This window comes from Nannobrachium achirus (assembly GCF_963921795.1).
Source record: "Nannobrachium achirus genome assembly, chromosome: 7".
Classification (NCBI taxonomy): Eukaryota; Metazoa; Chordata; class Actinopteri; order Myctophiformes; family Myctophidae; genus Nannobrachium; species Nannobrachium achirus.
The window spans coordinates 16103273-16131011 of NC_137816.1; the positions used below are offsets into that span (position 1 = coordinate 16103273).

Genomic DNA, 27739 nt, shown 5'->3' on the forward strand with positions numbered 1-27739 from the left:
ATTCAAGTGGATGGTAAGATACAGATACAAAAAAAATATCTGTCACATATGTTTTTTTTATCTGTATCTTACCATCCACTTGAATGGAGAAAGAGATTTTTTTATCTGGAGAAATAGATTTTTTATATCCGTTATCTGGCCCAGTGGGAATGGGCCTTAAAGCTGGCTGTGTGAGCTAATTTTACTAAGTAGGAAAGAGATCCAGAGTGTCATTTCCCTTTAAAAAGAAGAGACTTGAAATGCCTGTTAAACATGTCTGTTTCGAGTTGAGGTACTGTGGAGATTTTGCTCGTGCCCCAAATGTATTTTTCTGTTGTACGACAGTGTCTCGTGCCGCAAGTAACCGAACTACAAGCTCACAGCAGGTCACATCACCGCGCGTTATGAGTTTGTAGAACAGCTATTTTCGACATATGACACCAGTACAAATCAGGCAAACCAGTGGTTGGGACAGTTGGCAGGTGGAAGTGGTCGACTCGGCAGGGTGATTGCGGTTGACAATACGCAGGTGAGGGGAACAACCTGGTCGCTGCAGTCAGGAGGACAATACTCCGGAGTTCCAGGTGTCGGCTGCCCCTATAGTGACTGAGCGGGGGCTCTAGTCTAGAAGTCCAGATGCTTGTTGCCGGAAGTACCGGAGCCACAGGCTGAGCCCGCCATGACCGCTCCAGCTAGCTCCCCCCTGCTGACACGACTCACTGTCTCTGACAGGTCTGGGGGCAAGTGCAGCCTCTACCGTGGAGAGAGAGAGAGAGAGAGAGAGAGAGAGAGAGAGAGAGAGAGAGAGAGAGAGAGAAGGGGGGCGGGGGGGTAGTGTGGGGGTCAGGGAAGGGGAGGGAGGGGGAAAAGAGAATATTGCATTAGTGCAAATGGAAGGGAGACAACAAATACAACATCAACATAGGCGGTACACTCCAGTGATGTTCATTTCACGGAGAGCCCTTGTCGAGTTGAAATTGCATTAGATGCTTCAGCACTCCCCTCAGCACTGGCAGTGAGGGAGAGACCTGCTAGCATGCTGCTAAATGCCTCAGAGAGCTTTAGGTCTGTTACAGCTCATGGGGAATTTAATGTGTGTGTGTGTGTGTGTGTGTGTGTGTGTGTGTGTGTGTGTGTGTGTGTGTGTGTGTGTGTGTGTGTGTGTGCTATGTGGAGGGAAATATGTGTGTTTATAGGGCATGAATGTATGGGAGAGCAGTACAAGGGCTGAGGATATAGACAGTGTGTCTACACATGTGGACATGTACATTTGAGTGTATTATGTGGGTGGTTCTCAAACTTTGAGAAGGTCTCCCATTAACCTGACGGGTCCATTTGGTTCCATTTGTACACTGTCAGAGTTACAGACTTGTAAGGGTCAATTTAGTCCCCGCTAAAGGAACCTAGAGAGTCCACTTTTAGCACCACTGTCTTATATGAATACGTGCACTCGTGTTTGTGTAGATCGCAAACGGCATTTGTAACTCAGATGATTAGAGTTGGCTTAGACCGGAGTCATTAGAATCAAGTGATTTAGCGCAATAACTTGTTCCTTAGCGAAGCTTATCAGTGGAGCAGCCCTGTGCCAACTTGGAGCACAAAGAGGCTAGAAGGTTAATGAGGGCCACTCACGTAAAGCCCCCCCAGCGCTAACACGCTAACTGCTGTAAAGCTTTAGAGGGGCTGCCCGGCTCTCCCTCTCTCTCCCCCTCTAAGGACCGGCCAATGGCACTCCACGAACAAAGTACTGAAGAGGAGTTGAGTGCGTCAAAAGGAGGTTGAAGATCTCCAGAGTCAAGTGTGTGCACAACAATAGTGGTAAGCAGCCTGCTGGCGGAGTGTCTGTAGGAGGAATAAATGAGAACACAACCACCCCCCTGGTATACGCGAGTTAGTTAAAACCTGTAATTTCACCCTGAAAGAATCTACCAGGAGGACATCTGAAACCTGATGGTCCGAACCTCCACACCCAATCCCACCCCACCCCATTAAACCTTTCCCCGCCCTCCCCCCAACCGTACGGCCTCCAGCCGCACAGCTTTAAGAGAGTCCTTACTACTACAGATACTTATCACCCTCCTAATGACTAGGTGTTTGGGTGTAGGGGTTAACAGCATCATTACAAGGAGATAATTCAGTGGGACTATACAGAGCCCCCCAAGCCCCAGGGTGGACAGGACTGCTTCCTACTGCAGCAACATATTGTTTTAGGCAAAGACAATGTCTAAACATCTGCAGGCATGTAAAGTCTCCACATTGTCTTGGTGTTTGAGCTGTTCTGGCTCCTCACACGTTAGAGGCGAGTCGTGCTCACGCTCTTCCTTTCTTCCTTCCTTCCTTTGTGTGTGTTTGGAGACAGGCAAGTAGACGATGGCTGTCATGCAGCCCTTAAGATTATCTTGGGGCAGGTGAAGCCTTGAGACGTGGTCAAGGACCTATCATTTAATGTCAGAGTTGGTAAGATAAGGTGACCGGGGCTGTGACACACTAAACCTACAGGACGTGCAAGCATAAGCACACAAACACTGTTTTCTGCTGCTCCATGTTGCTTATTCTCACTGGTGGTGCATAGATGCTTGGCTCACGCACCTGAAGATCTTTTTCCGTTTTGGGTGGGTGGAGGCCGGGGATATTTTTTCTCTCTGCATTTTCACCTCCGGATAGAGACGCTAGGGTTGGTTAAATGAACCGCATGCCTAATGAAACCACTAGAAACGTTTGCACAAAGAAAGCATAATGTGCTGAATATTTTTAGATATCTCTTTCTCATTTCGTTTTTAAAGACTCCTTTGCTCTCACAGAAAACGGTTTAATAATCACTCAAACTCATGTGTTGGGCCCCGAGAAGGCCTCCAGAAAGTCTGCCTCCGCCCCTGCATAAACTCGCCCGCGTAACCTTTCGTGTCTACCGCTCATTCGAGTGTGATTGAGAAAGAAAAACAATGCATTGATCAAGCCTGGACTCGGTCCTGCTAAGTGCACTGCAGCGGAAACATGGTGGAGCGAGGCTGGGAGGAAAATCAATCACATATACATCATCCTCAGTGGGTGAAGACATCACACCGTTGTCTGGCTGTCACGCACTCATGGGCCTGGCTACCGAGCGCCTGCTTGGCTCTGGGCTCCGGGAGCCCACTGAGCATGTGCAGAGCGAAGGTCAAACCAATCCAGAAGTGCAGCTCAACTCTCCTAACCTTTGAGTTCGGGGGCAGACCAGAACAATCAATGCCGGCATCAAAGTTTGAGGGCGGGCGCGGAAAGAGCCAGTCGATAAGTTTGACACACAGAGGGGAAAAAAGAGGGCCCAGTGACAGCTAGCAGCCATCCCCGAACATTCAGCAACAGCAGGTAGAAAACCATGTCTGTAGGTGGTTTGTTGGTGCCTGCGCCGAATCATGCACCATATGCTTTCAGTCCTGCTCCATAACAACTGATGTCACACCTGAATTCAGCTGTAAGTAAATGAAGAACGGCAAGCACAGGATTCAGAGCATTTCACCCAGATCTTAAATGTATGAATGTATTATAACGGAATAATATGATGTGTGGAGGATGTGTGGCAAATAGATGCAGGTGTTCATTTATCAATTTGTAACTCAGAGAGTGTACTAATGTAACCAAAATAACCTGTAACATTTGTACACTCTCTGAGCTAAATGAACAAATGAGGATTTGACTGTGTAGACAGAGAGGCTCTGGGTGTGCGTCCGTCCCTATGACCTGCACACGCCATGATGTAAACAAGCACATCCGGAAAGCCCTCAGAGGCATCGTGGGGTGTATGTGTGTATAAAGTCTTTCCCTGCTGCCTGGCAACCTACTGGGGGGTTAGGAAAAAGAACCTACGAGAAGGGGCTGGATGTGTGGTAGGAGGAGTGGGTGGCGGGAAAAAAGACCATTGGCTGCAGTGCATGGGGGGTGGGGTGTCTGCGCATGTGCCCACGATGCGAGCGCGCAAGTGTGTGAGTCTGTGCGCGTGTCATTGGAGTCCATGCGTGACAGAACAGAACGGTAAGAGCGTCGGTGTGTGTATAGCCCCCACTTATTTTGTCTTCCGTGAGTTTTGGTGTCCCAAACGTGACGGGAAAATACCTAGTAATTTTTGCCTAAAGTCCCGGCAGAATAGAAATATCCCCACAGTGAAAACGGCATACCGTGATTTTTACTTTTTTCGGACAAGCAGGTGCACGCAAGGAGCCAATATTAACAGTTAAAGCATTGTAATTGGGATTGAAAGCTTCAGAATCCATATTGCATTCGAATGTTAAGCCAGCCAAACACAGAAGACAGACGTCGAGAAATGCAAGCTTAATGCTAGATCAATGCATGGTTCAAAATTATTCTATAGCCTATTTGTAATTAAGCTGTGTGGGTTTTGATACAAGTCCGCTCTGGAGACAGGAGCGCGATGCGCTCGTAATGTGATAAAAGCTGGAATCTTTACCAACTTTTTTTACGGTGCTATAGCCTATTTTTTGTATGAGTGAGACACAATGCGCTCATTTGGCCTATGCTGTGATGAAAGTTGGAAGCTACCAACTCAAAGAGCGGCATCATTCATTAGTTAATAGTTTCTCGTCGTAAAGTGTTTTACTGAGCAGCGAGCGAGTGGATGACCAGCATCCATCGGTGACGCGTGAAGAAAAAAAAACAAGCCCACAATCCCACATGTGCAACACGTTGCATAAGCGATCCTTTCAAGGTTCACATGTGTTGTTTCATGAAGAATATTTCTTGTAACTTGTTAAATCCATTGGTGAGAGAGAAAAGGAGAGACGAACAGACGTGACTCGCTGCTGCTTTAGCAAGCGACCAAGCGTCCAGACGCAGACGGTGTGTTAAGCACTGATTGCCATGTTTGCTAATTATAAGCGACTATGGTCTTGATTTCCGTAAAGTTGCTTGTATGTATTGATCGTTCTGGCTGCTTTTTATTTGTTGTGATCTTTTAGATCGGTAATTGTCAAGTAGCTGATGTGGCGATGCTTATAGTTTTAAATTGCTTTTGTGGCCTAGATAATATCACTTTTTGGGGCTTATTTTCGTACACCTGGTTGCTTATTTCTCTCGCAAAGTCTGGCAACACGGATTTTCATTCCGTGACGGTTTAGTAGTGAAAACGATGTATTTTATGGCGATGCCAGCATTTTTGCTCATGTGAAAACACCCAAAAAACAAAACTCGCGGCAAATTGAAAAAGATTATGCTAATTATTTTGCAGGAAAAATTCCGGAACTGTAGTGAAAACATGCCTTAAGTGTGTTGGAACTGTGATGTTGGTGTTCGCTCCCTTGTGGCAGGAAGGGCTAAAGGTCTGTGGTTCAGCTGTGCTCCACAGCTAGAGGGGCTGAGGCCATGCTGGAAACAGGGTGAGGGGTGACAAAGCCCCAAACGAGGGCTAAGCACTTGAAATGAGCCCTCGGGCCCGGCCCACAGACTAGCTTTGCATAAGAGGGTTAGTAATATCACCCCACAATGGACAAAACCCCTCGGTTTACTACTCAACTCTAAAGACTTATGGGATATGCTGCTTGACGTTGGTCTATAAGACTCACAACCTCCACTTACAGCAGCCGTTACGTGTATGGACGTGAGAGTTCATTTGACACAGCGTTGATGACAAAAGTTGATGAATTCCACAGTTTTTTGTTAAACTGTGTTCCAACTTCATATTCCCTATATGAACCCTATCGCCCCAATCCTGGGCAATTTGGGCATGTCATTTTGGTGAGCATTCGTCAAAAATAGGCAATTTCTTTTTGAATATAGGAACCTTTAGTGAAAATTCTGCAGATCTACAAGCTCACACATTACAACACATTGCGATACAATGCATTGCATGATGTACAATTAAGTATATATATATATATATATATATATATATATATATATATATATTATGAAACAAACAAACCTAATTTCCCCAAATCGAACACAGAGGGATCCCAGTCGCAGAATCCAACACCCATCAAAGGCATTCCACTGGTGGTAACGGCTTGCTAATGACTACTAGAGTATTAAGCGCTAATTTAACGAGTCATTTCTTCCATAGAGTTTTAGCCACACTTTCAAAAGGCCCGTGTCACTGTACACAGCTTAGAACTCTGGGAAACCCAACACCCTGTTGGAACACATGATGATTGGTCTGGCTGTTCCAATCAGATTAGCCGATGTCGGAACATGCTCAGGGAACTGACACGATGTTTACCATAAACACCTACTTAACACAATCATTGTAGAAATTCTGCTCGCACATAAGCTCCATTAAGTCAGTGATATACGACAAACAACATGGTGTCAATTAAGTTGATATCACTACAACCACAAGGAGAATCACAACCGAGCAATCTCGCCATCTGCTGACATGCATGAATAAATAATTCACAAAATCCGACGGTTGCGGGAGTATATGAAAATACGCAATCTCTCACTTCACCACAGTATAGATGGATGGATGGCTCTATATACTGTATGGCAGTATTCATAGACAGTGGTCACATTAGAAGCAGCATCTCCCGCAGATTCCATTTTCTGGAGCGGCCGAGCTGCAGTGCAGCCACTGTAAACTAATGTCTGGCCATGACACCAGTCCAATGTCCTCCATTTCCAATCCCATTTTTACCACAGGACAAGGGTCAAAATGGTAAGAGAACATTTCCTGGCTGAAATGGGTTGAAATTTCCCAGACTTGCTGAACTATACAGTCACTAGAACCACGCCAAATCACCGCCCAATACCGTAATCCCTCGCACCTATAAAGTTACCATGCATTGTGTGGGAAATAATTTGCTGAAGGTTCCAGTCTTAACTTCAGCAAACCCAAAAGCCCACATAATGAGGTGATGTTCTTTTCTATTCTGGGGGCAAACTAACGTCACATTTACGCTAGCAATTTCAGAGAATACTTCCGCTCCCCTGCCTATAACAAAATGCAGAAACGGCACAGCATAAATCCCATCACTTTTGGTAATTCTAGCCCACCTGCACCTAACAAAGGCTGACGAGAAGCTCTACCTTCCTCTTCTTTTGTGGTTACAAAAGAGAGTGCAACACGATCCCCGGCCTTGCCCTCAGAATAACCTGCAGACTCAGGAGAGCTTTTCATCCCCTCTGCTCTAGGAAATTGTAGAATACAGAATGGTATGTGTCTCTCATACGCATTTTCTCTTGATGCAGTTCTGCTGTATCCTTTCATAATTGTCCTGTTCGATTGTTTTGAAGATTATGCATAAGTAAACTGTGTGTGTGTGTTTGTTTGTGGTAAGTGAGAAACAGAAACAGAAGAGGCAGGGAGAGAGAGAGAGAGATTAAGAGAAAGAACTGCAGAAAGTAGGCTAATGGGCAAATCTGGGCCTCATCTCATGTTTCTCCTTGGTAATTGGGTGATGGTCACCTGCTCACCATGTCACCTGCCGTCTGAACCAGGATAATCTCAGAAGCAAGCAGACAAACAGTCCGATGAATGCAGACAGACAGAAAGAGGCACGGGCTCCACAATTCTTCTGCTTCACGGCTAATGCATCTGACAGACCAGGCAGGCGGGAGAGGGATGAGTAAGCATTCTAAGAGTAATTATATTTCCAAACAGTGAAAGAATAGGAAGGGACTAATAACCTACAGAATTTGATTAAAATGAGCATGTCCCAACGGGAAATTGATTAGCTGACAATATTTCATACAATTATTTTAATACCAAATGGAATGTTATTTTTTTCTCCTGAACGGCTAGCACCTCACTTACCCTTCACGCTCCAGAGACTGACGTGAAACAGCATTTGATAGCATCTGTCATGTTACTAAACATAAAGCTCATGAGAATCACAGAGCTCAGCTTCTGGATAATGCCTAATTTATGTTTCGGCGTACGACGGCGCCGTGCGGCCAAAAACAGCAGATCTATATGCTCCCAACGCGTCGCATCTGCAATGCGTTGTGAGGTTACAGATCAGCTATTTTCCGGTGCGCGCCGCCATCGTACCACAAAGTATAAATCGGGCTTAAGCAAACTGTCCTGTGCTGTACGTAGTACTGTACAACACAGCTGGGCTTATTATCATCATCTTCTAGTGAACCTTCCTAAGGGGGCTTCTGCTCAGGACTGTCAAGAGCTTCGACAGGGACGACGGTGCAGGGGGCCGTTTTGCATTTAGTCTTTTCAGTTTGGTTTTGTTTCTTTTTGGAGGGCACTGTTGGTTTGGACCATGGGCATTGTTGGGTAAGGGGTTGAGAGCATGTTGACCACACTACACTTGTGTGTGTGTGTGTGTGGTGGGGGGTAGTTGGTGTTATGGACTCGGGCACAGCCAGAGAGTGCTGGTCAGTCCCTGGAGTGACATCACGGTGCCCGGGGAGAGAGGGGGGAGGCGTAGAGGGCGTAGAGAGTACAAACATGCATAAGTGTTGCCTTCACTACCGATAGGGCCTCTGCAACCAGCGCGGCTGCATGGGTTATGACAGCGTATCTGGGGCACCTCACATGCCCTCAACCCCTCAAACACACATTCTACCCCTCAAACCATGACTCGGGTATAATATTCTCAGGGTTAAAACACCCCTGACACTTCTGGTAAGAGCACATTTTTCCAGCGCAACATAGATGCCCTGTTTACACTCATCACACTCTGGTGTGAGAAAATATCCTTAAACCGTATCTTTATGGTCTAAAAATACAAAATAAAAAGCACAGCTTGCCATCAGCTACAGCTGGGCAAGTCGATATACTTCCACAATACAGAAAACCTCAAACATTTTAGCTTGTTACTTCTCAGATAAAAAGTGTTTAGATAAACTATGTGTGTTCATGCCTGTGATAAAACTGACCGCACCACATCCCAAGTAGTATTTAGAAATCAACTGTAGCCCTAGACAATGTCTAGACAGGATTCTCCAACCAGGGTTCCCACACATTTTTACCAATTTCCAAAACCTTTCCAGAATATTTAACCCAATTTCCAGGCCTATATAACAATCATTCAGCACAATAACGAGTCTCTTACTCCTATGTGCATTGCCCAAAGACAGGCAGTGTAGAATACAGAATGGTATAATTCCATTCCAAATTTCATACCGAATCTTTTGCTAAACCACCTATCCTAGGGCATAGGATCAGGCTGCAGCACGTTGTGAGTTGTAGATTTGTAGATTTGTTCTTTTTTATCACGTACGGCTAAGAACGACTTATGTTACATACTTTGTGTAATGTTATACATGTTTTGGAAAATGTTTTCTATTAACAAAATCAATAGCCAAAAGCAATGCATATAGCCAAATATTTTTACATGACCCTTGATAAATACCAGGGCCCTTGATAAATTCCAAACCTTTTCCAGGGCTGGACAATGTGTTTTCTAATTTCAAAATATTTCCAGGAATTTCATGACCATGGGGACCCTGTCCTACTAACTGTCTCCTCAACACACACTCTTACTGTCCAGCATCCGTCATCATGCATAAAAGAACATTTCCAATGATATTTTATCATGCAATATTTACACTTTCCCCCCATTGCATTTGCTCTGGAAAACGCCCACCACAAACGCACACACACACAGAGCTGTGTCACAAAAGGACATTTACAACATCAGTACACGGGAGCTTGCCTCCCTAAAAATGCAGCCCTCCCCTCCTTTTAACCCTTTCCATTTCGGTCTTCCCCCTCACTTCTCCTCTCTGACTGGGTTCACACAGTTTACAGGCACAACATTTGGCATAGCGAAAGGTCGTCTGGAGGTTACCGTGTCAGCCTGGGTAAGGGGCTGACCCCTTGGGAGTGTGGTGGGTGATGGAGGGGGTGGGATCTGTTATTGTCTGTCATTGTACTACTGGTTCACTAGCATGAGTCCCACGACTGCGGAGAGTGGGGGGGCTGAAGGGAAGAACATTATCTGTCATTTGAAATATTTAGTTGCTTTTATTAGATGATATCGGGGCTGCTGTCACCAGCGGGACAGCGGACCCCCGCCCACTCCCCACACACACACACACACACACCTGCTGACTGCTAATGTACTCTGTGGTGCGACTTTCACCGTGCTTCGCCCGGTGAAGAGAGATCAAAGTAGCTGTCTGTCTTTCTGTCTGTCCGCTCAGTGCCACGAGGGGAACCCAGCAGGGCAGCAGGCATTTAAACTGTTTACACAATAGCAGAGGGGAAAAGAAAAAGATAGGACAGAGGTAGGTGGGTCAGCGTGTCTAAACACTAATGCAAAGCAAATGCTTTGCAATGGCTCAGTACTGGTACTGGGACGAGTAAGGCACTGGATACTCATACTGCAAGTACATTATCTTGGAATCAGAGCAAAGAGCCAGTACTGAAAATGTCAAATTAGACCCGTGATCAGCGTGAGCTCAGTCCAGACTTCTACGTACATCTTGGATGGTCTCGATCCAGGGTTTTCCTAAATTGTTTAAGCCTGATTTAAACTTAGTTACTTTGCGCATTGTGTTGCACACCTAAAATACAGTAGGCGCGGATCTACAAGCTCACAACGTGTCACAGCACAATGCATAGTAAGTTTGTAGATCTGCTATTTTAGGTGTGCGATACCAGCGTGCAACCAAGTAAAAAATCACACTTGTGTGAACTGAGCGGTGGAGGCTGCGTGTGTGTGTGTGTGTGTGTGTGTGTGTGTGTGTGTGTGTGTGTGTGTGTGCGTGTGTGTGTGTGTGTGTGTGTGTGTGTGCCTGGCCTGAACAACAGCGCCCCTCCCTTAACATGTGTGGTCAGAAAAGGTATTGCAGGCTACATACAGACTCAGGCTACATACATACAGACAGACAGACAGACAGACACACACACATACATACATACACGGATACACACACAGCCATGCTATGGAGACGGTGTGACCACCACTCAAAAAGGCCTTACTTGCAGGAGACAAGAGGAGGGTTCAGAGCTAGACAAGTGAAAGGGATGAGGGTAAATGGGAGAGATGTGGGAGGTAAAGGAGATGGACAGAGAGGGTTGTTTGATGTGGCGGTGAACAGAGGAGGACAATACAGATTCCTTAGAGTAGATCTTTGAGTTGGAGTGATGTCCGGGGGACTGTGGGTCACACAGTGCGAAAGTGTGTGATAATGAATATGATATTTATTGTGTGCCAAAGAGAGGCATGTGTGTGTGTGCATCTTAATTGTTTATGACATATGGTCCAGTGTGTTTGTGAGTGAGTGTGCGTGTGTGTGTGTGCGCGCACGTGTGTGTGCGCGTGCGTGTGTGTGTGCTTGTGTATGCGTGCGTTCGTTCGCCTTTGCGTCCGTGTCCGTTTGATGGCCCAAATGCATAAAAGGGGCTGGGTATAATCCATCACTAGGCTGATAGTCCTCACAAAAAAGGAGCCCTTTTTTGCTGAGAGGACAGCCCTTGTGTGGACAAAGACCACCATACTGGGGACTTCATAGGACCCAGCTGAAAAGGTGTTGCCCGGAGTAACCCCATTCACACTAACAGGCATGCCGGCCAAAGCCAGTCATTACTGCTGACTTGGACCAGCCGGGCCACACATAGACCAGCCTAGAGCCTCTAAGGCCATTCACTGGGCCGTTCGGCCCACAGGCAAACAGCCTGAACTCTGCCACTGGGGGAGCATCAAGAATTGTTACCGTCCTATTCGACTGTCCGTCTTGACAGCTTGAATATATGCAGCTTCTTTCTTAGGAAAAGAAAAATGGGGGAAAAAAGTAGTGAATCTTCAGTTTACCAGGGTAAACCTTGAATATGATCTGAATACGATATTGAATGTGGCAACGGCAACGCGGTATGAAAAAATCACACCCGTGTGAACTGAGCGGTGGTCGTGGAGGCTGCGCAACAGCAAAACAAATATATAATAATAATAATAATTATAATAAAAAATATTAAAAAAATATAAAAAAAAAAATAATAAAAAAAAAATATATATATATATGGGGGGGGGGGGGGGGAGCCATCCATCCATCCATGTCACTCAGGCCACCACTGGTATTGCAGTTGATGCTCAGGGCAGACTAGACTCAACAGCACCTCTCTGGTCACCAGGGGTACGTAGGCTACATACGGACCCACTCACCCACCCACCCACCCACCCACATACATAGACGGATACACACACGGCCACGCTATGGAGACGGTGTGACCACCGCTCAAAAATTCACTATGCAAGATGAGATGATTCTAGACAAAAATTCGAATAAAATAGTTTCAATGAAAAAAATGTTTAAGACTACTGCCAACGTTTCAAGGCAAAAAAAAAAGAAGAAAAAAAAGAATGTACATTCTATTTTTGGGGTAGTAAACAAGTAACTGCTATTTGGAATGAAGGGATAGTTAACTCTCAGCTGTGCGGTTATTGAAAAATAATGCAATCCCAGATGAGAAGAGGAGGGTTTGCCTCCACAGAGTGCATTTTTTCGTTATCCTTCAATAACAGAACGGTTCGCAGTTGATAATCCCACTTATTCCATGGCCACTTACCAAGGATGAACATTTTTAAGCAGTATTTATTCACACTTTCAGATAATGCTCTTTAAATAGAAAACGGCACGATCACAATCTCCATGGGAGGAGCTGTAGTAATGATGCAGACATGAGTACCAACCCAGACAGGCTCTGTGCATGGCTGTAGTCCTGGGTTTCCAGAAGCTCATATACCCGTTTCCTGTTCCACTGCATTTTCCAGAGCTTCACACAAATAAAGGTGTCATTTATGTTTCCCGTTCAAAGCGGTTGTCGAGCCAACCAAATAAAGCTATGGACAGTGGAAGGGAACAGGAAACAGGTATTCCACCTTCTGGGACTACATGGTGAATTTATATAGTGCTTTTTATCCAAAGCACTTTACATAGATTGTGCATTACATTCACCCATTCATACACCTGGCGGCAGAGGAAACCGTGCAAGGCACCAACCTGCACATCGGGAGCAATGTCTTGCTCAAGGACACTTCAACACTAACTCTGGGGGAGCCTGGTATCGAACTAGGAACCTCACGGTTACCATCCAGCCGCTCTACCGGCCTCTCTACCCCTGAGCCACTGCCGCTCCATGCAAAAGGTTTAAAGGTGTATTGAAATCCATGTTGTTTATTGCTTGTAGCTAATGTTAAGTTAAATAATACAGTCAAATGTTTATCATGCATAATAATATAGAGTGGTGTTGAGACCACAGCCGCATGATTATCTGAACAGTGTCTGGCCAATCAGTGTTGAATTTTCTCTTTCAGGGCAATTTGATGAATGACAGACACTGGCAGCCAATCAAAATCCATCAGAATTTACAGGTGGTCATGTTCAACAGATCACTCACATTCATCATGATGATTGAGGAGACCAAGTAGCTTACACTGGTTGGCAGGCTATGGAGCATCACATCAAGTAGGCTAATGACAACCATATCTCCTCTTTATAATTAATCATTAATAATCTGGGCAAGACTATCCATATATTGTTAGACGAGAGCCCAGGAGCACTAGCCAATTTGCTGAGCTGGGAGGCACCAATATGAAGAAAATGTAAAAATGGTACTAGTTTTTGTATTTATGTTTGTTATAAAAGTGCAATCTACAATAAAGACAGTTATAAAAGAAATGGTACTAGTTTTCTGTGCATGTCATCACCCTTTACATTATATTTATCAATGTGGATGGTCAAATCATTCATTTTCATTCTTGGCGTGGACAGCCCTTTAGAACCCTGTACACAATAAAATCTTCAGTGTTCATTTATCCTTTTGTAACTCAGAGAGTAGACAGTTATACAAAAAATGGTACTAGTTTTCTGTGCATGTCATCACCCTATACATTATTGTTTATCAATGTGGATGGTCAAATCATTCATTTTCATTCTTGGCGTGGACAGACCTTTAGAACCCTGTACACAATAAAATCTTCAGTGTTCATTTATCCTTTTGTAACTCAGAGAGTGTAGGTCCATTTGGTTACATTCGTACATTAAAGGACCAGGTCACCTCTGCGACAACCAGATCTTATTTTATTGTTGTGTGGGACACGATCAACACAATCCTGAGTTATTTTTTGTGTTCAATCTAGGTTTTTAGATATTTTAGTATTTCAGCCGATTTCAGCATGCTACAACTGGTCATATGGTGCAAAATGCATCATATGACCAGTTGTAGCATGCTGAAATACTAACATATCTAAAAACACAGATTGAACACAAAAAAATATTCAGGATTGTGTTGATCGTGTCCCACACAACAATAAAATAAGATCTGGTTGTCGCAGAGGTGACCTGGTCCTTTAATTAACACTCATTTGACCCCACACACTCTCTATTTCAATGCGTGCCACCCCACCGCTTCATCTCCTCCTCCCCAGCACTGTCCCTGTGGGCTGCTGGTTGTGTAAATTTAGCCGCAGCTTAGGTGAGGTGCATCCTGGGTAGATGGTGGACACAGCCACCTTTAGGGTGTTCGAGATGTCAAAGGCAATGAGACATCACCTTGGTTGCTCTGTCAAAAGATCCCCACCTTCCACGTTCCCCATAACCCCTAGGAAGTGAAAGTACCATGGTGGTGATTCTGGTTTTGTGTGGTTTCTAATTTTGCCTGAAACACACCAGCCATTATCTAACCTACAGCTAGCAACACTGGCTGGCGTGTTAATTGTGAAACATTAGTATGGCTATTAAAACACTGAGCCAGGGCCTGGGGGGAAATGCTTACCAAAGATAGAATTCAGACGGACAGCACTAAAACATGGGCTCCCCTCCCTGTAAGTGACACCTACAAGAGTTGGCACTACAGAGACTTGTTTTAATCCAATGTGCATACACAATATAACAATTCAAGAAGAGTGAGCCTTTTCCCTGTATGTCAAAAAAATCAATCAACAAAAAAATAGTTGTAGGCATTACTACAAATTTGAATCAATTTAGCAAGTAATACACCAGTATGGCACCCTAAGGGTGAGAAGCGACGTCGCGCTGAAACAACAGAGACTGACACAATATGTCCCTATATGGGCATTTCCAGATATGGGCTTATTGATGACATCAGGGACCTCATTATATGGGCATAAAGGGATAATGACGGAATTCATTTGTAAGTGTGTCTCGCCTCACAACAACCACACTGGTTATCATCATGAGACTGACAGAATATGTCCATATATGGGCATTCCCAGATATGGGCTTAAAGAGGTGGTGCCACAGTTTTGTACTTTTTCTGTTTTGTATGTGTCTATGGAGTTTAAATGACTCGAATAGACCCCCAGGTGTGTTTATAATGTGCAAATATGTCTTCCCTGTGTATTTTTGGTTACTTCCTGAAAGCTGAAAGCCTCTGAGTCAAAAGCCCTAGTTAAAATACACTGATATAATGACACCATAATATCATCCCCTCCCCTTTTTACCATTCAACTGCAGCTGTGGGTGTGGTTAACTTCAGCTGGGTCACCACCCACCTGACAACCAGTCATACCTAATGAGCAGGTGGGTGTGGCCACAAAAAAACACAATTCTAACACTTTCTGTAGACTTCCTCCAAGTATAATCATATATACCTGATGATCATTACATTAAAATTACATTATTTGGCTAATCATTTACAAGAACCCCGGAAGCGACGATCGTGTCCATGTTGTGGAAATTCAGGATGTTGTAATGGCGGTCAGTATGTTTACTTTCACACACAATTCTAACCGCGGCCAACCATCGTGGCCCAGTGTCGTCGTGGAAAAAAGCGGTTCTTGGCGATCGGTCCCCCAAAAGATAGTCCAAGTGTTCTTTTTTCAAAAGATGCAATATATTCCGGCGAGACTTCATTCTTCTTCTCTGAGTGCTACTGGGAATGTAAACAGCCGTCATTATCCTCCGAGGAATCAAGTCGGGATAAAACAATGGAATACTGCGTCACTTGGAACTATAAATACAAGATTTATGAAAAAAAAAGTGCCTTTGGAGCGGTGAAAATTAGCGATTTAGCAGGACTAATATTTAGTCCCGTTTTTGCTGTGGAGAGGGCTCGCGGTGAGTCCTGTGATCTTTGAATGGGGGCAACAATAACAGAAATCCATCACATCAGGTATGTACACTCATGGCAAACGGCAGATTAATGGGGGGTTATGTTTTATTCTAGAATTTTCCTTTAAGCTTTTACAGGATTTGTATGAATAAACTCTGATTTAAAGTTAAAAAAGTGACACTTGTGTACTACAATAGCTCTAATTGATTCATTAATCATTAGTCATTCGTGATGGCTCTATGTTCTAGTTATTTGCACACAATTATTTCCCCTGCAACTGTTGCCAAAAGTTAGTTGACAAATATTTTGATACGGGCCAACAGTTTGGCTAGTGTGGTGAATATGTCACAAATGATACAACCAATGACAAGTGAGTAGTGTTAACGTGCAGAACTCCAAAGGACATAGCTATACTCCATCAAAAGTGAAGAGACAAATAATACCATCCATGAGAAGGTACGCATGTGTTCAACACACAGGAAGCCATTTTGTCTGATTCAGATGTCATTGGAGCTCAGGGGGTCATCAGTGTCAAAGCAGAGGTTCATTTTGAAGTGCTGTGTGTGTGTGTGTGTGTGTGTGTGTGTGTGTGTGTGTGTGTGTGTGTGTGTGTGTGTGTGTGTGTGTGTGTGTGTGTGTGTGTGTGTGTGTGTGTGTGTGTGTGTTGTATCTGCAGGTAACAAGTTTCCATGGTGATTACCTAACAAGAAAATATGATCTCTGTAAAGCTGGACCACAAAACTTAAAGTAAATAAAATTAAGTCTTTGTCTATCTCACTTTGAGCCTAGAACTAGCTGTGCAATATTTTGCTGGCATTCCTGTATTTATGCTGACCAATGTGCTAGATGTTTCTGTGAGTTTTCTGAGAAATATAGATTTGAGTTGGACAACTTTTGGTGGCCACGAATGAACCAAAAGTTGGTTCTGGCAATGGCTCCTTGAAAATATATTGAAAGGAGTCATTGCCTAAGAAACAACTAATCAGTGATGATTCATGGTAAGTGAAGCCTACGTATGTCATCATCTTAGGTACTTTTTGGTGGATAAAAATATAATACAATTAATTCCCCCCGAAATCTCGGATTGATTCCATGAAGGAAAAAAATTGCACAATTATAGTCCAACTGTGCCATCTCAACAAACATAAAAAATAAAAGACAAAGCGGATACAAAATACAGGAGATTATGGAGCTGAATAACAACGTTGGGAGGCATTCCAAATGTGACTATCAGCTTCTTCATTTTCCCTGATGCCGAGTTAGGCATTTTGCTGGGAAATGGGCAGCCTGCCAGATTGGGGCCAAGTCAGAGTTGTCAGGGGATTACAGTTCTGCCTTGCTCTCTGCAGGGGGTGTAGAGTGGGCCTCAATTACCCCAGAGCGGCTTGTTTGATTTGGCCCAGCACTTTTGGGGACAGACCAAAAGCTGAATAATGCACCATTAGCAACTCAAAATCCTGCCCTAAAATGAGTCCACTTATGCATCGCATACAGTAATTGTGTGTCTATCAAAGGCTGGCAGGCCTACACCAATTACCCTGATAACAACAAAACATTCTATGCATATTATTATCGGCCAAACACCTGTGGGCAGCCTGCGACATCCAAACACTGTGGAATAAAACTTATTTAGCTCACAAAAAAATAAAAAAATAAAACACTTTAGAACACTACAATATTATGGTCCTACATGAATTATATTAAAAACAATTTCTTACCAAAAGTATTTAAAATGTATCAAGTGAAAGGGTGCGATTGTTGAACTACACAGGACGTGATACGTTTATCTGTTTATTTTTGTATTTAGCGGGTGTGAGGTGTGAGACAGAGAGAGATAGATAGAGAGAGAGAGAGAGAGAGAGAGAGACATCCCCTACGCTGGCTACAGTTGGAGCTGTGCAATTGAATTTCACAGGATATGAGGCAGCAAATGGCATGTAAAGGCTGGAGCGTTGGACGGCTGCTGCTCCACGGGCCAGGCAGATAAGGGAGGTGTAAGTGAAATCATTAGGTACCTCTGCAGGGCACCAGGGCCAGTCTGAGGCTGGCAGGGGGCTTGGAGAGCCAAAGGTCCTTCTTGAGCTCCATTGAACACCCACTCAGCCTGATATACATGCACTTACAAACACACACACACACACGGAACATCGCTTACACAAACACAAGCTCCAAGACAAATAAGGACTCGGCGGCGCGCACACACACACAAACAATTGCACGCTGCTTTTCTCCCTGCATGCACAACGTTGCGCACATTCATGCACGGTGATGAATGTGCACACACAAACTCAACTCAATCACATACGCACACAAAGCATACACGCTCACACACACTTCAAACTGCAGACGCCTCATTGAGGTATCAGCCCCAGTGATTGTGTTTGTCCACCTGGGTATGAAAGAGCCATTCTGGCCTGCGTGGCGGAGACAGCAGCGCGGTGGCTACGGTGGCAGCCCGGAGCCCAGCTAGGCTGCGTCTGTCCCGGGCTCACAGGGAGGGGAGCAGCCAAGTGTGGATGCACCTCATTACCTCACTCATCCACACACCAATTACCCCTAAATAAATACACCCAGCCCACAGGCGGCAACAATGACATCCAGCCTGAAAGGGAAGAAAGGACGCCGTTCAGAGAGCATTTGCACGCACAGAGAAGTCCTGTTGGATGATGATGAAAAAGAGGACAGAGAATGGAAGAAACATGCAGGGGGCTCGTCCCGTTTAAAAGAACTCAAAAGACCAAACGGAGAGAGTGAGAAAAAAAAAAAAAAAAAGACACAAACACCAGGCGAGTGAAGTGATTCAGAAAATGATAATTTCTTGCTAAATTTCACCCGATACATCCGAAAGTGATTGTTGTGCAGGGGGGTGGGGGGTTTAATTGTTTTAATGCATGCAACCATGAGATGGCTCCGCTGTGGACTGAAAAGGGTGATCATTGTAGAGCCGACACGTATTTGCATGTAAGACGGACCGCTCGGGGTGACGGTAACAGCAGCGTGGTCACGAGCCAAAGAAGACTCTCTGAAATGTCAGCTAAGCCAAACTGTCTGTGAGAGAATGAAGCCTCACTTAGTACAGTATGTGCAAAAAGCTTGATCCCAAGAACTGTCATATTTGACCAAATACGACAGGTGGTGCGAAATGTGATGCTAAAAAAGAAGGAAACTATTTTCGTCCCCTACATCATAGAAGCCCCTTTCAGCATACAAAACTTGGCATGAACCCGTCACTCAAAAATGGCGGAAACAGGTTAAGTTAATAGTGCCAAGAAAACAATGAAATGCTACAAAGTAACTATGACATCAGACCTTGCATCCCTCTAAACACCATACCATCTACAAAACATACTCTGAGAGGAAGCATCAGAGAACAAGCAGACAGCATATCTACTGTATCTAAATAACAACGTCATCTGTGTATTGGAGATGGAATAGCGATGCATCTGAAAGTAGAGAATATGAAAGTGGGGTGGGATGGAAGACAGATGTGTATCACACAGAATGGAAGCCAAGAGAGGTCCAGGCCTTCATGCCTCACAACCGAGCCCTCTCCATGTGGGATCTTTCTGCACGAGTAACTGCCATACCTGGGGGACAAACAACCTCTCTCTCTCTCACTCACTCACTGACAGGGACGTGCTGGGCCCCTGATTCAGCCCGGGAAAAAGAGTTGGAGAGGCCCTCATTGCGCGCTATAGAGAGATATCTCTATAGCGCTGCTGCTGCTACTCAAAGATTTGCCATTTCAGATCATGACAAGTGACAAGCCAGTGGGCCAATTACTGTACATGAGTTATATTTCGTCGTTGTCGGGTGGAAACCTTGTATGTCCAAAACCGTTTGTTTTGTATTTATCATTTTAAAAATGATTTAAACTAGTGAAAACAGCCGATCTGCAAGCACACAACGCCTCGCACCGCGAGGCGTTGTGTGCTTGTAGATCTGCTGTTTTCACTACTTTTGTGCAACGGCCTTATATGATGAAGCAGGGCTTTGCTTCGCGAAAATATTTATACATTTGAAACTTGGAGATACAAGGTTTCTGCCCGACAGTGACGATTTACTTTGTTGGCAGCCGACATTTTATTTTTAATTTTTTCCTAATGGCAGGGAATGAACCGGCCGTTCGGGAGTTGTCCCGCTTTTCCCAATGGCCAGCACGTCCCTGCTCACTGAGTCTCTCTTTCTCTAGCTTTCACTCTCTCTCGTCTCTCTCCCCCCTCTCTAATTCTTTCCTTCTTTCTCTCCCCCCTCTTCAGTTCTTTCCTTCTCTCTCTTTCTGCTTGCCCCAAATCCCTCCTATCTTTCTTCTCTCAAGTGGTGAAGTAGAAGCCCATATAGAGACAGGGCTGGAGTTGTGACATAGCACTTACCGTACGTAGCACTCGCCTGCCCCCAATGACCATACATGAAAGGTTTTTTCTGGGGTTTTATTTAATTCTTTTTTTACTGATTAGGTGCTCAGTCTACCTCCGTTATTTTGTCTAGATTGATATGTCTATGCATATGATGTATTGATGTTGATGTATTGATGTATAGCTTGCTTATTGTATTGATGTATTACCTTGCTTATTGTATTGATGACCTTGCGTATCGTAAACCGCTCTGGATTAAGAGAGTCTGCTAAATGCCTAAGTTGTAAATGATAAATTGTAGAGATTACAGCCAGGTTTGGGTTGTTTCACTGAGGCTTTGAACGCCAAGGTTCTGAAGACCAAACGGCAACATTTCAGTACCATAACACCAGAATTAAAAAAGGATGTTCAAGCCTTTTCCATTAAAAAATAAAATAAAAATAAAACATTCAAATGAAAAAGTTGTGCCTTGATTACATCATATTCATGGCACAACTCATACAGTGTCTGAACGTCTTCCATGGAACCCAAAGGCAAGGGCGGAGGATGAATCACTTCCCTTTCTGACACCTGGACGGTCAGGGGGTGGGTGGATCTCTTAAGGCGTTGTGTGTGTGTGTGTGTGCGTGCGTGTGTGTGTGTGTGTGTGTGTGTGTGTGTGTGTGTGTGTGTGTGTGTGTGTGTGTGTGTGTGGCGTGTGTAGGATATCACTCCTGATAGGAAGCCCTCCAGTCATCAGCGGTGGTGGAAAAAGTACTAAAATGTTTTACTTAAGTAAAAGTATCAATACTGCAATTTAGTGGTACTCTGTAACAAGTAAAAGTCCAGAATTCAAAATTTACTTGAGTAAAAGTACAATAGTATAGGTATCAAAATGTACTTAAAGTACCAAAGTACAGAGTTCAAAATGTATAAAAAAATCTTTTGAAAATATTCGATCTGCAAGCTCACAACGTGTCGCATCACGACGCATTGTGTGCTTGTAGATCGTCCATTTTCAATTGGCCGAAATGTATATAGGGCATGTATGTTTTGTAATAATAATCAAACCTACAGAGTAACTAGTAACTAAAGTTTTCAAATAATTGCAGTAAAAAGTACAGAAAATTGGAAATACTCCAGCAAAGTACCTCAAAATTGTAGTACAGTGCTTAGGTAAATGTAATGAGTTACTCTCCACCTCTAGTCACCAGGACATAGGATCAACATGCCCATGTTGCCTCAGCCTGCAGACTTTTCAACAGAAACAGCGGCTGTGAACCGTCTCTCCTTTTTCCACGCTGTCAGATACGGGTATCAACTTTAAGTTGATGGACGGAGCGGGAGTGAAGGGAAGCAGGTTAATTAGAATTCCTTCCTGTTAGAGGGCTAATTGGGAGAGGGCACCCTGGGCAGATCTGGTGCCACAGGTGGGTGGAGAGGCACTGACATGCCATGACAGCATAGTCAGAATTCCTGGTGAACAGCCCAACCCTCATGGGACTCGCTCACCTGTACACACGGCACTCAATATGAGGTACCGTGCAATGAAGTCACACACACACACACACACGCACACGCACACACACACACACACACACACGCACACACACACACACACACACACACACACACACACACACACACACACACACACACACAAAACCAAAACAAAACACAAATAGTTTAGATATTCATAAAGTATGTGAAAAATGAGAAATGTGCGGTTAAACATGTTAACTATGTACTCTGGCATTTTAAGCTACTGTGTGGTAAGGTTCGCGTGACCCAGAATGTTCCAAAGAGGATCTAATCCCGATAGGAATGTACAGGTGATTTTCACACACCCACAGTTGGTCTATGCTGCACCTCAAAAACAAACAAACCCCAGAAATGTTCAAAATCCGCTTCTGCAGCATCTATCAGTGTTCACACCAAATCTGGGTATGGAGGATAGCCTGCCAAAGCCAGCGCACACATTTTGCTTCACTCATTGTGGTCTGGCAAAGCTCATTAGAGGATTTGCATTGGATGTTGTAATCATCCGGGTAAACTTGGCTGTGACTGAAACTCAAACTCTTATCTTGTCGAACCCTGTCAGGAGAGGGGGTTCTCCACAAAGGCCATACATTTTTGAGGTAATTCTATAGCAGCATTGACTAACCTCTTCAAGTGCAGCCATTGTTATCATTCAATGTTTGAGGCCTCTCATTGTTGTCACTATTCAAACATTAAATGGAGAAGGCTTTACATTTTAAAGTCTTCTCCGTAGTTCGCTGATTGGTCCAGCTTCCAGCTGACGGGATTGATCGATTATCAGTAGATGTTTTCCAGACCCTTACTGTATCTTGCTGAAAAATCTCACAAGATTGAAGACATGGTATGATCAAATAAATGTTTTTTGTCAATGGATTGTTTCATTAGGTCCAACAGGCCCCTGGCCCCAATGAAAGTCCAACAAACGCCATTGGCATTGATTGTGGGTTGAGCCAGCAGGGAATTGCGTCCTTGTTGCGGCACTAATGACTGCTGGTATGTTCAGTGTGGAGGGAAAACTATAGGAGATAGCACCTCAGCTGCTGACTGACTCCATGTGTATGGGAGGAGGTTCTCTACACCCTCCACAGGCCAACAGTAGGGGTTAGCAGCAACAGTGATTACAGTAGACATGGGCAATTGGCTAAAAAAGAAGAAAGCAAGAAAGAAATTCATTCATCGACAACTTATGACTTGACAGCCTCCGAACATTAATCGGATAGTTATGATAAGAGAAGTTTGGCTATAGCGTAGCTTTCTACCCCTCTTAAAATGTAGGCTTATCAAGATAAAAAATAATGCTTGGAGCATATCTGAGCCATATCAAGGCAAGGCTTCATTTTAAATGTTCCTTCAGTAAACACCATGCTTAGCATGACGGCATATATTATTCCACTATTTTACTGTTACAACCAATGAAAGTAAACGTTTTAACTAAAGAAAATCATTGATTTGTAAAATATATTTTTGTGTAATTTTCTACCCGGATTTGCACTTCCTGTGCAAGTCCTGAATTATTTACCATTGAGCTAATAGAGCCTGTCAGGGAATAAATTGAATCTTGACCTTCAGGTCAAAATTCATGTCTAGGTGAGACATGACCTTTGACACGATCTAAATGTCTCAAAAGAAGAGCAGTGAGACGAAGTATAACCACCCCAATTATGTACGTTATATTGTCTTACCATACTCTACTATCCAAATAACATTTTATTAATTAAAAAGGTTATATAGTGCCGCTTTAACAAATCACAAAAGCAAAACAAACTCACTAGTGTTCCTTTACCTCTTCAATGAAATTCTATTGAGATCACAAGAAAAGTATTAGCAACAGCTTGCTAAAGGCTGTCATGAAGAAGAGTATCTCGTTGCATAAATTTGATCCAGTGATCCACCATTCTTTTAAGTTCTATGACTTTGGGAACAAACCGCTGAACAGCTGTGGACAACATATAGTTAACTATCAGGAAGCAGGTTGAATACACTGCACCATCGCTACTTCTTTATCTCTCACCATTTGACCACAGCATCTATCATATCAGCCATCAAGCCTGCTAGAGTGGTCTAGAAATATACGATGGAAATCGTAGTTCATTAGGTACACAATCTTGTACCCAGGATTTGTTTCTTGTTTTTATCAGTTTTTAAAATGCAAATTTCATTTAATTATAATCCCGGCTCCAGCCAAATTTCAGATCACTTGAATATGTGAAACCATATAAACTAAACTACCTTGATAGAAATATGTAGTAAAACTCATAGATAACACAAGAGTCTCATAGTTTTCCTGTTACAAGGCCTATACCCATCCCACCAATACAGTGTGTAGTGCTTGTAATGAAAACGGCAACAATCCCTCACTATTGCATGATCCCGGGCCTGATGCAGTCATGTATGTTGGCAAACAGGGTAACTTCATCTGCCAAATCCCCAAATTAACACCTTTTTGGTGAGAAGGCTCATTTTGGAAAAACGTCACTCCAACACCACAGCTGGCATTCAAGGGTAAAATTAATTACTTCAGATACATGTGCTTCCTCTCAAAGCAGACTTATTTGCATTGAGGAACATTCGGCAGAAGTAATCGATGCACACGCAAAATACGGCCACCCAATGACCCCAGCCCCGTCTCATAGAGTCCCCCCCACTGTCCCCAAGGCCCCGACAACTCAGCCACGCATGGAGGAACAAACACAGGTAGCCAGAGCAAATCAGAGCCCAACAAAACACAGAAACATGAATGGGGGGTTATTACAATGAGGGGCCGCACAGGACAATGGGGCTCGCCATTAAACAAACGGGCAAATCCCAGGATGGGCTGCAGGAGAACGATACAGATTACAGCGCAACCGAGTCCCTTGCCTGGGGAACCGGGGGAGGAGAGAGGGAAAAAGGACACAATATTGCAATCTGACAGCTGACGTCTTCATATAAATGTATGAATTTACATTCCAATTAGAGGAAATTTACATCTTAATCACGGTGAGCCGTGCGTCGGTCCCTCGGTTAGCAGTGTTGCCGCGGTAATGAGGTGGGATGCCGCTGTGCTCTCTCATCCACACAGTGATCTGTCAGCCGACGACACCTCCTCAGTACGGGCAGCGCTGTGCGCCCCAATCCAGCCGCCGGTGCGATCCGGTAATATCCAACCAAATCTGTCTTAACCCATTCAGAACGGGTACACATTTTGTGTTTCATTATTTTATGCTTTAACTATTGAAAAATAGCAGATATACAAGCTCACAGCGCGGCACCGAGTGCCGCGCTGCGAGCTTGTAGATCTGCTATTTTTGAAAAATCGTGAAAAATCGTATTTTGACCCGATTCTATAAGTGTCTTTTGAATCCTTCTAAGTTTTTTTTGAAAAACCTATGTTTCTGTGTCAGCAATCTGGCTAGCCATCGTCAAAGAAAAGGTCCTTTTCACTTAACTGGAGCTCAGTTAGTCTGTTCTTGAGAGACTACTATGTCAGTGGTTCTCACACTTTCATGTGAAGGACCCCCAAACTGATATTTATTTGGCCACGGACCCCCATCTCTAAATATTTAGTTCCAGGGACCACCCAGAAGCAAAATCTGAGTTACAAACGTTTGCTTTGAAAATACAGATTTGCACACATTTTCACGACTTTTTCAAAAATAGCAGATCTACAAGCTCGCAGCGCGGCAGATCTACAAGCTCGCAGCGCGGCACTCGGTGCCGCGCTGTGAGCTTGTATATCTGCTATTTTTCACTGGTTAAAGCATTCAATCATTTCTAGGCCTAAATGGGTTAAATACCAACCAAGGTGTGTGCGCCGCCACCCGAGGATAATGTGCCAAATATGGAGTTTGAAAAACATCAAACATATCTTAAATACAGTGCAATGAACCACGAGTGTCTCTGACTGTCACTCAATGACAAGCTTTCATCAGTCCATGGCATCCCAGGCCTAATTTCCATACTAATAATGGGTGTATCATCTTTAATGGTTTGATTTTGTTTTTATGGCATTTCAAATGGATGGCAGAGCTGTCTGCGGTATTACTCATAACATATCATGTCATCAGATCACATGCTGTTCTGCCACTAATGAAGACTAAGTGTTGAGAGCATGGTGAATATATCTGAAACATTCTTTTTTCCCCCCTTTAGCTGTGATATCAAGTGTAGCATCCAAAATATCCTTTTAGGAGGACATTGCCTCGTATACAGTGGGTGAGAGGTTTCTGTGGATGGTTGTGGGAAGACATAAGTCTGGGAAGAAGTGTAAAGCCTTTTAAAGCCTTCCTACTCCAAATTTGTGAAGTCTATTTAAGGACACTGTTGTGGTTTAGTTAAATTAGCAGACAAGAGTGGCTGGTTTGAGGTTAGGAAATTAACTCTGAAACCACAGAGAAAAGCCTAAGGCCACTCGCCCTCCAACATTTGTTTTCACAAGTTCAGAGCACTGAGAAAAAGAGCACAAGTCATGGTGCATTGTGCGTATCAATTTTAATGAGTTCTGAAAATGGACCATTTGGGGGAAGAAAGGACAAAACACACACACACACACACACACACACACACACACACACACACACACACACACACACACACACACACACACACACACACACACACACACACACACACACTTAAAGAATTCAAACTTTTACTCTCACCAAAAAACAACTTCAATTCATTGAATCCGTTGCTAGTACGGTATTCAGATTGCTGACAATGCAGTCAGGAGGAGCAGATTAGCCGCCGCAACAGAGCGGCACGCATAAATCTGTTTAACACAGTCCTTTGCCATCTTCACGCTTGACTTTAATACAGAGATGTGTGAACAAAGAGACGGAGGTAAATGAGGCATGGCTTCTTTATCACCTTCTTCGTGGCCAATCGGACCACTCCCGTCAGCGACACAGGCTCTAATGGCTGATATCTGTGGGAGAAGCCTATTACTGGATACTGCCTATAATTAAGACAGTCTGATTACAGCAGCCCAGTGCCTCCTCACTGATATGTCGGGCTGCCATTAGGGGCTGAAAGTGGCCATACAGTGCACTACTTGTACACTGCACAACAGAAAAAGTAAGACGTAGGGGGGGAGGAGGGGGGGGACAACAACTGACGTGCTTCCAACGATGGAGCTTGCATGTTTAGGGTATGTGCCCATAGCCTTGTGAAGCGGCCCATGGCGTGATATGCGGGGCGTGGCTGGGATTGAGCGTTAGCCCGCAGGGCGGTGGGAGAGGGTGCCAGGGAGCTGCAACACACCCCCTTTGGCACACGTCTGACATATTCTAACCTCGGAGATTGATTCCCACAACGGCACAGCACGGCACGGCACTGCCTAGCCCTTCTCGCCCGGTGCCGAGCCAAATAAGATCTCTTATCTTTTTTAGGGGCAAGTGAGGTTCAGCTGTTGAGTTTTACCATAATATACCCAATATAATTAGAACATCCTAAAGCAGGCGCTGGCTTATAGAATGCCAGGCCGAGTTTGTTCCTCATAGCAAATGAGGTGAAAGGGTGAATGTGAATGCTATTAAGTTGGAATGGAGAATGGTACTCTTAAAGAGCTGACTGTGGTAAAAGAGAGGGACAGGGGCAGGAGAGGGCAGGCCAATAAAAACACTGAGAGGGAGAGAGCGTTATAGAAAGGAAAGCACTTCTGTACACAGAGACCTTGCTAACACTGCCTGCTCTAATATTCACCACTACACATGCTTTTGTGCTCTACTCCTCGCCTATCTAAGCACGCAAACCTGCTTTTCACCTCCCTGCACACGCACGGCGCACGCACGCACGCACGCACGCACGCACGCACGCACGCACGCACACACGCAGCCAAAGCTATCTAATGGCTTGCACATGCAACCTCTCTCTCTTTTACACACATACAAAGATGAACGAGACACCCACACAGTTGTGCGCTCGCACACACACACACACACACACA

General features: G+C 44.3%; 1 protein-coding gene across 1 annotated transcript in view; it reads right to left on the reverse strand.

The window, feature by feature from the left end:
- Positions 1 to 217: 217 nt before the first annotated feature.
- elp4 (elongator acetyltransferase complex subunit 4) overlaps positions 218 to 27739 on the reverse strand; it is a gene marked incomplete at its 5' end in the record, with an annotated part of 83666 nt that continues 56144 nt past the window's right edge. The window contains one exon of the mRNA XM_080729950.1: positions 218 to 732. Coding sequence (XP_080586076.1) covers positions 604 to 732 — 129 coding nt within the window. The 3' untranslated portion in view covers positions 218 to 603. The remainder of the gene's footprint in view (positions 733 to 27739) is intronic.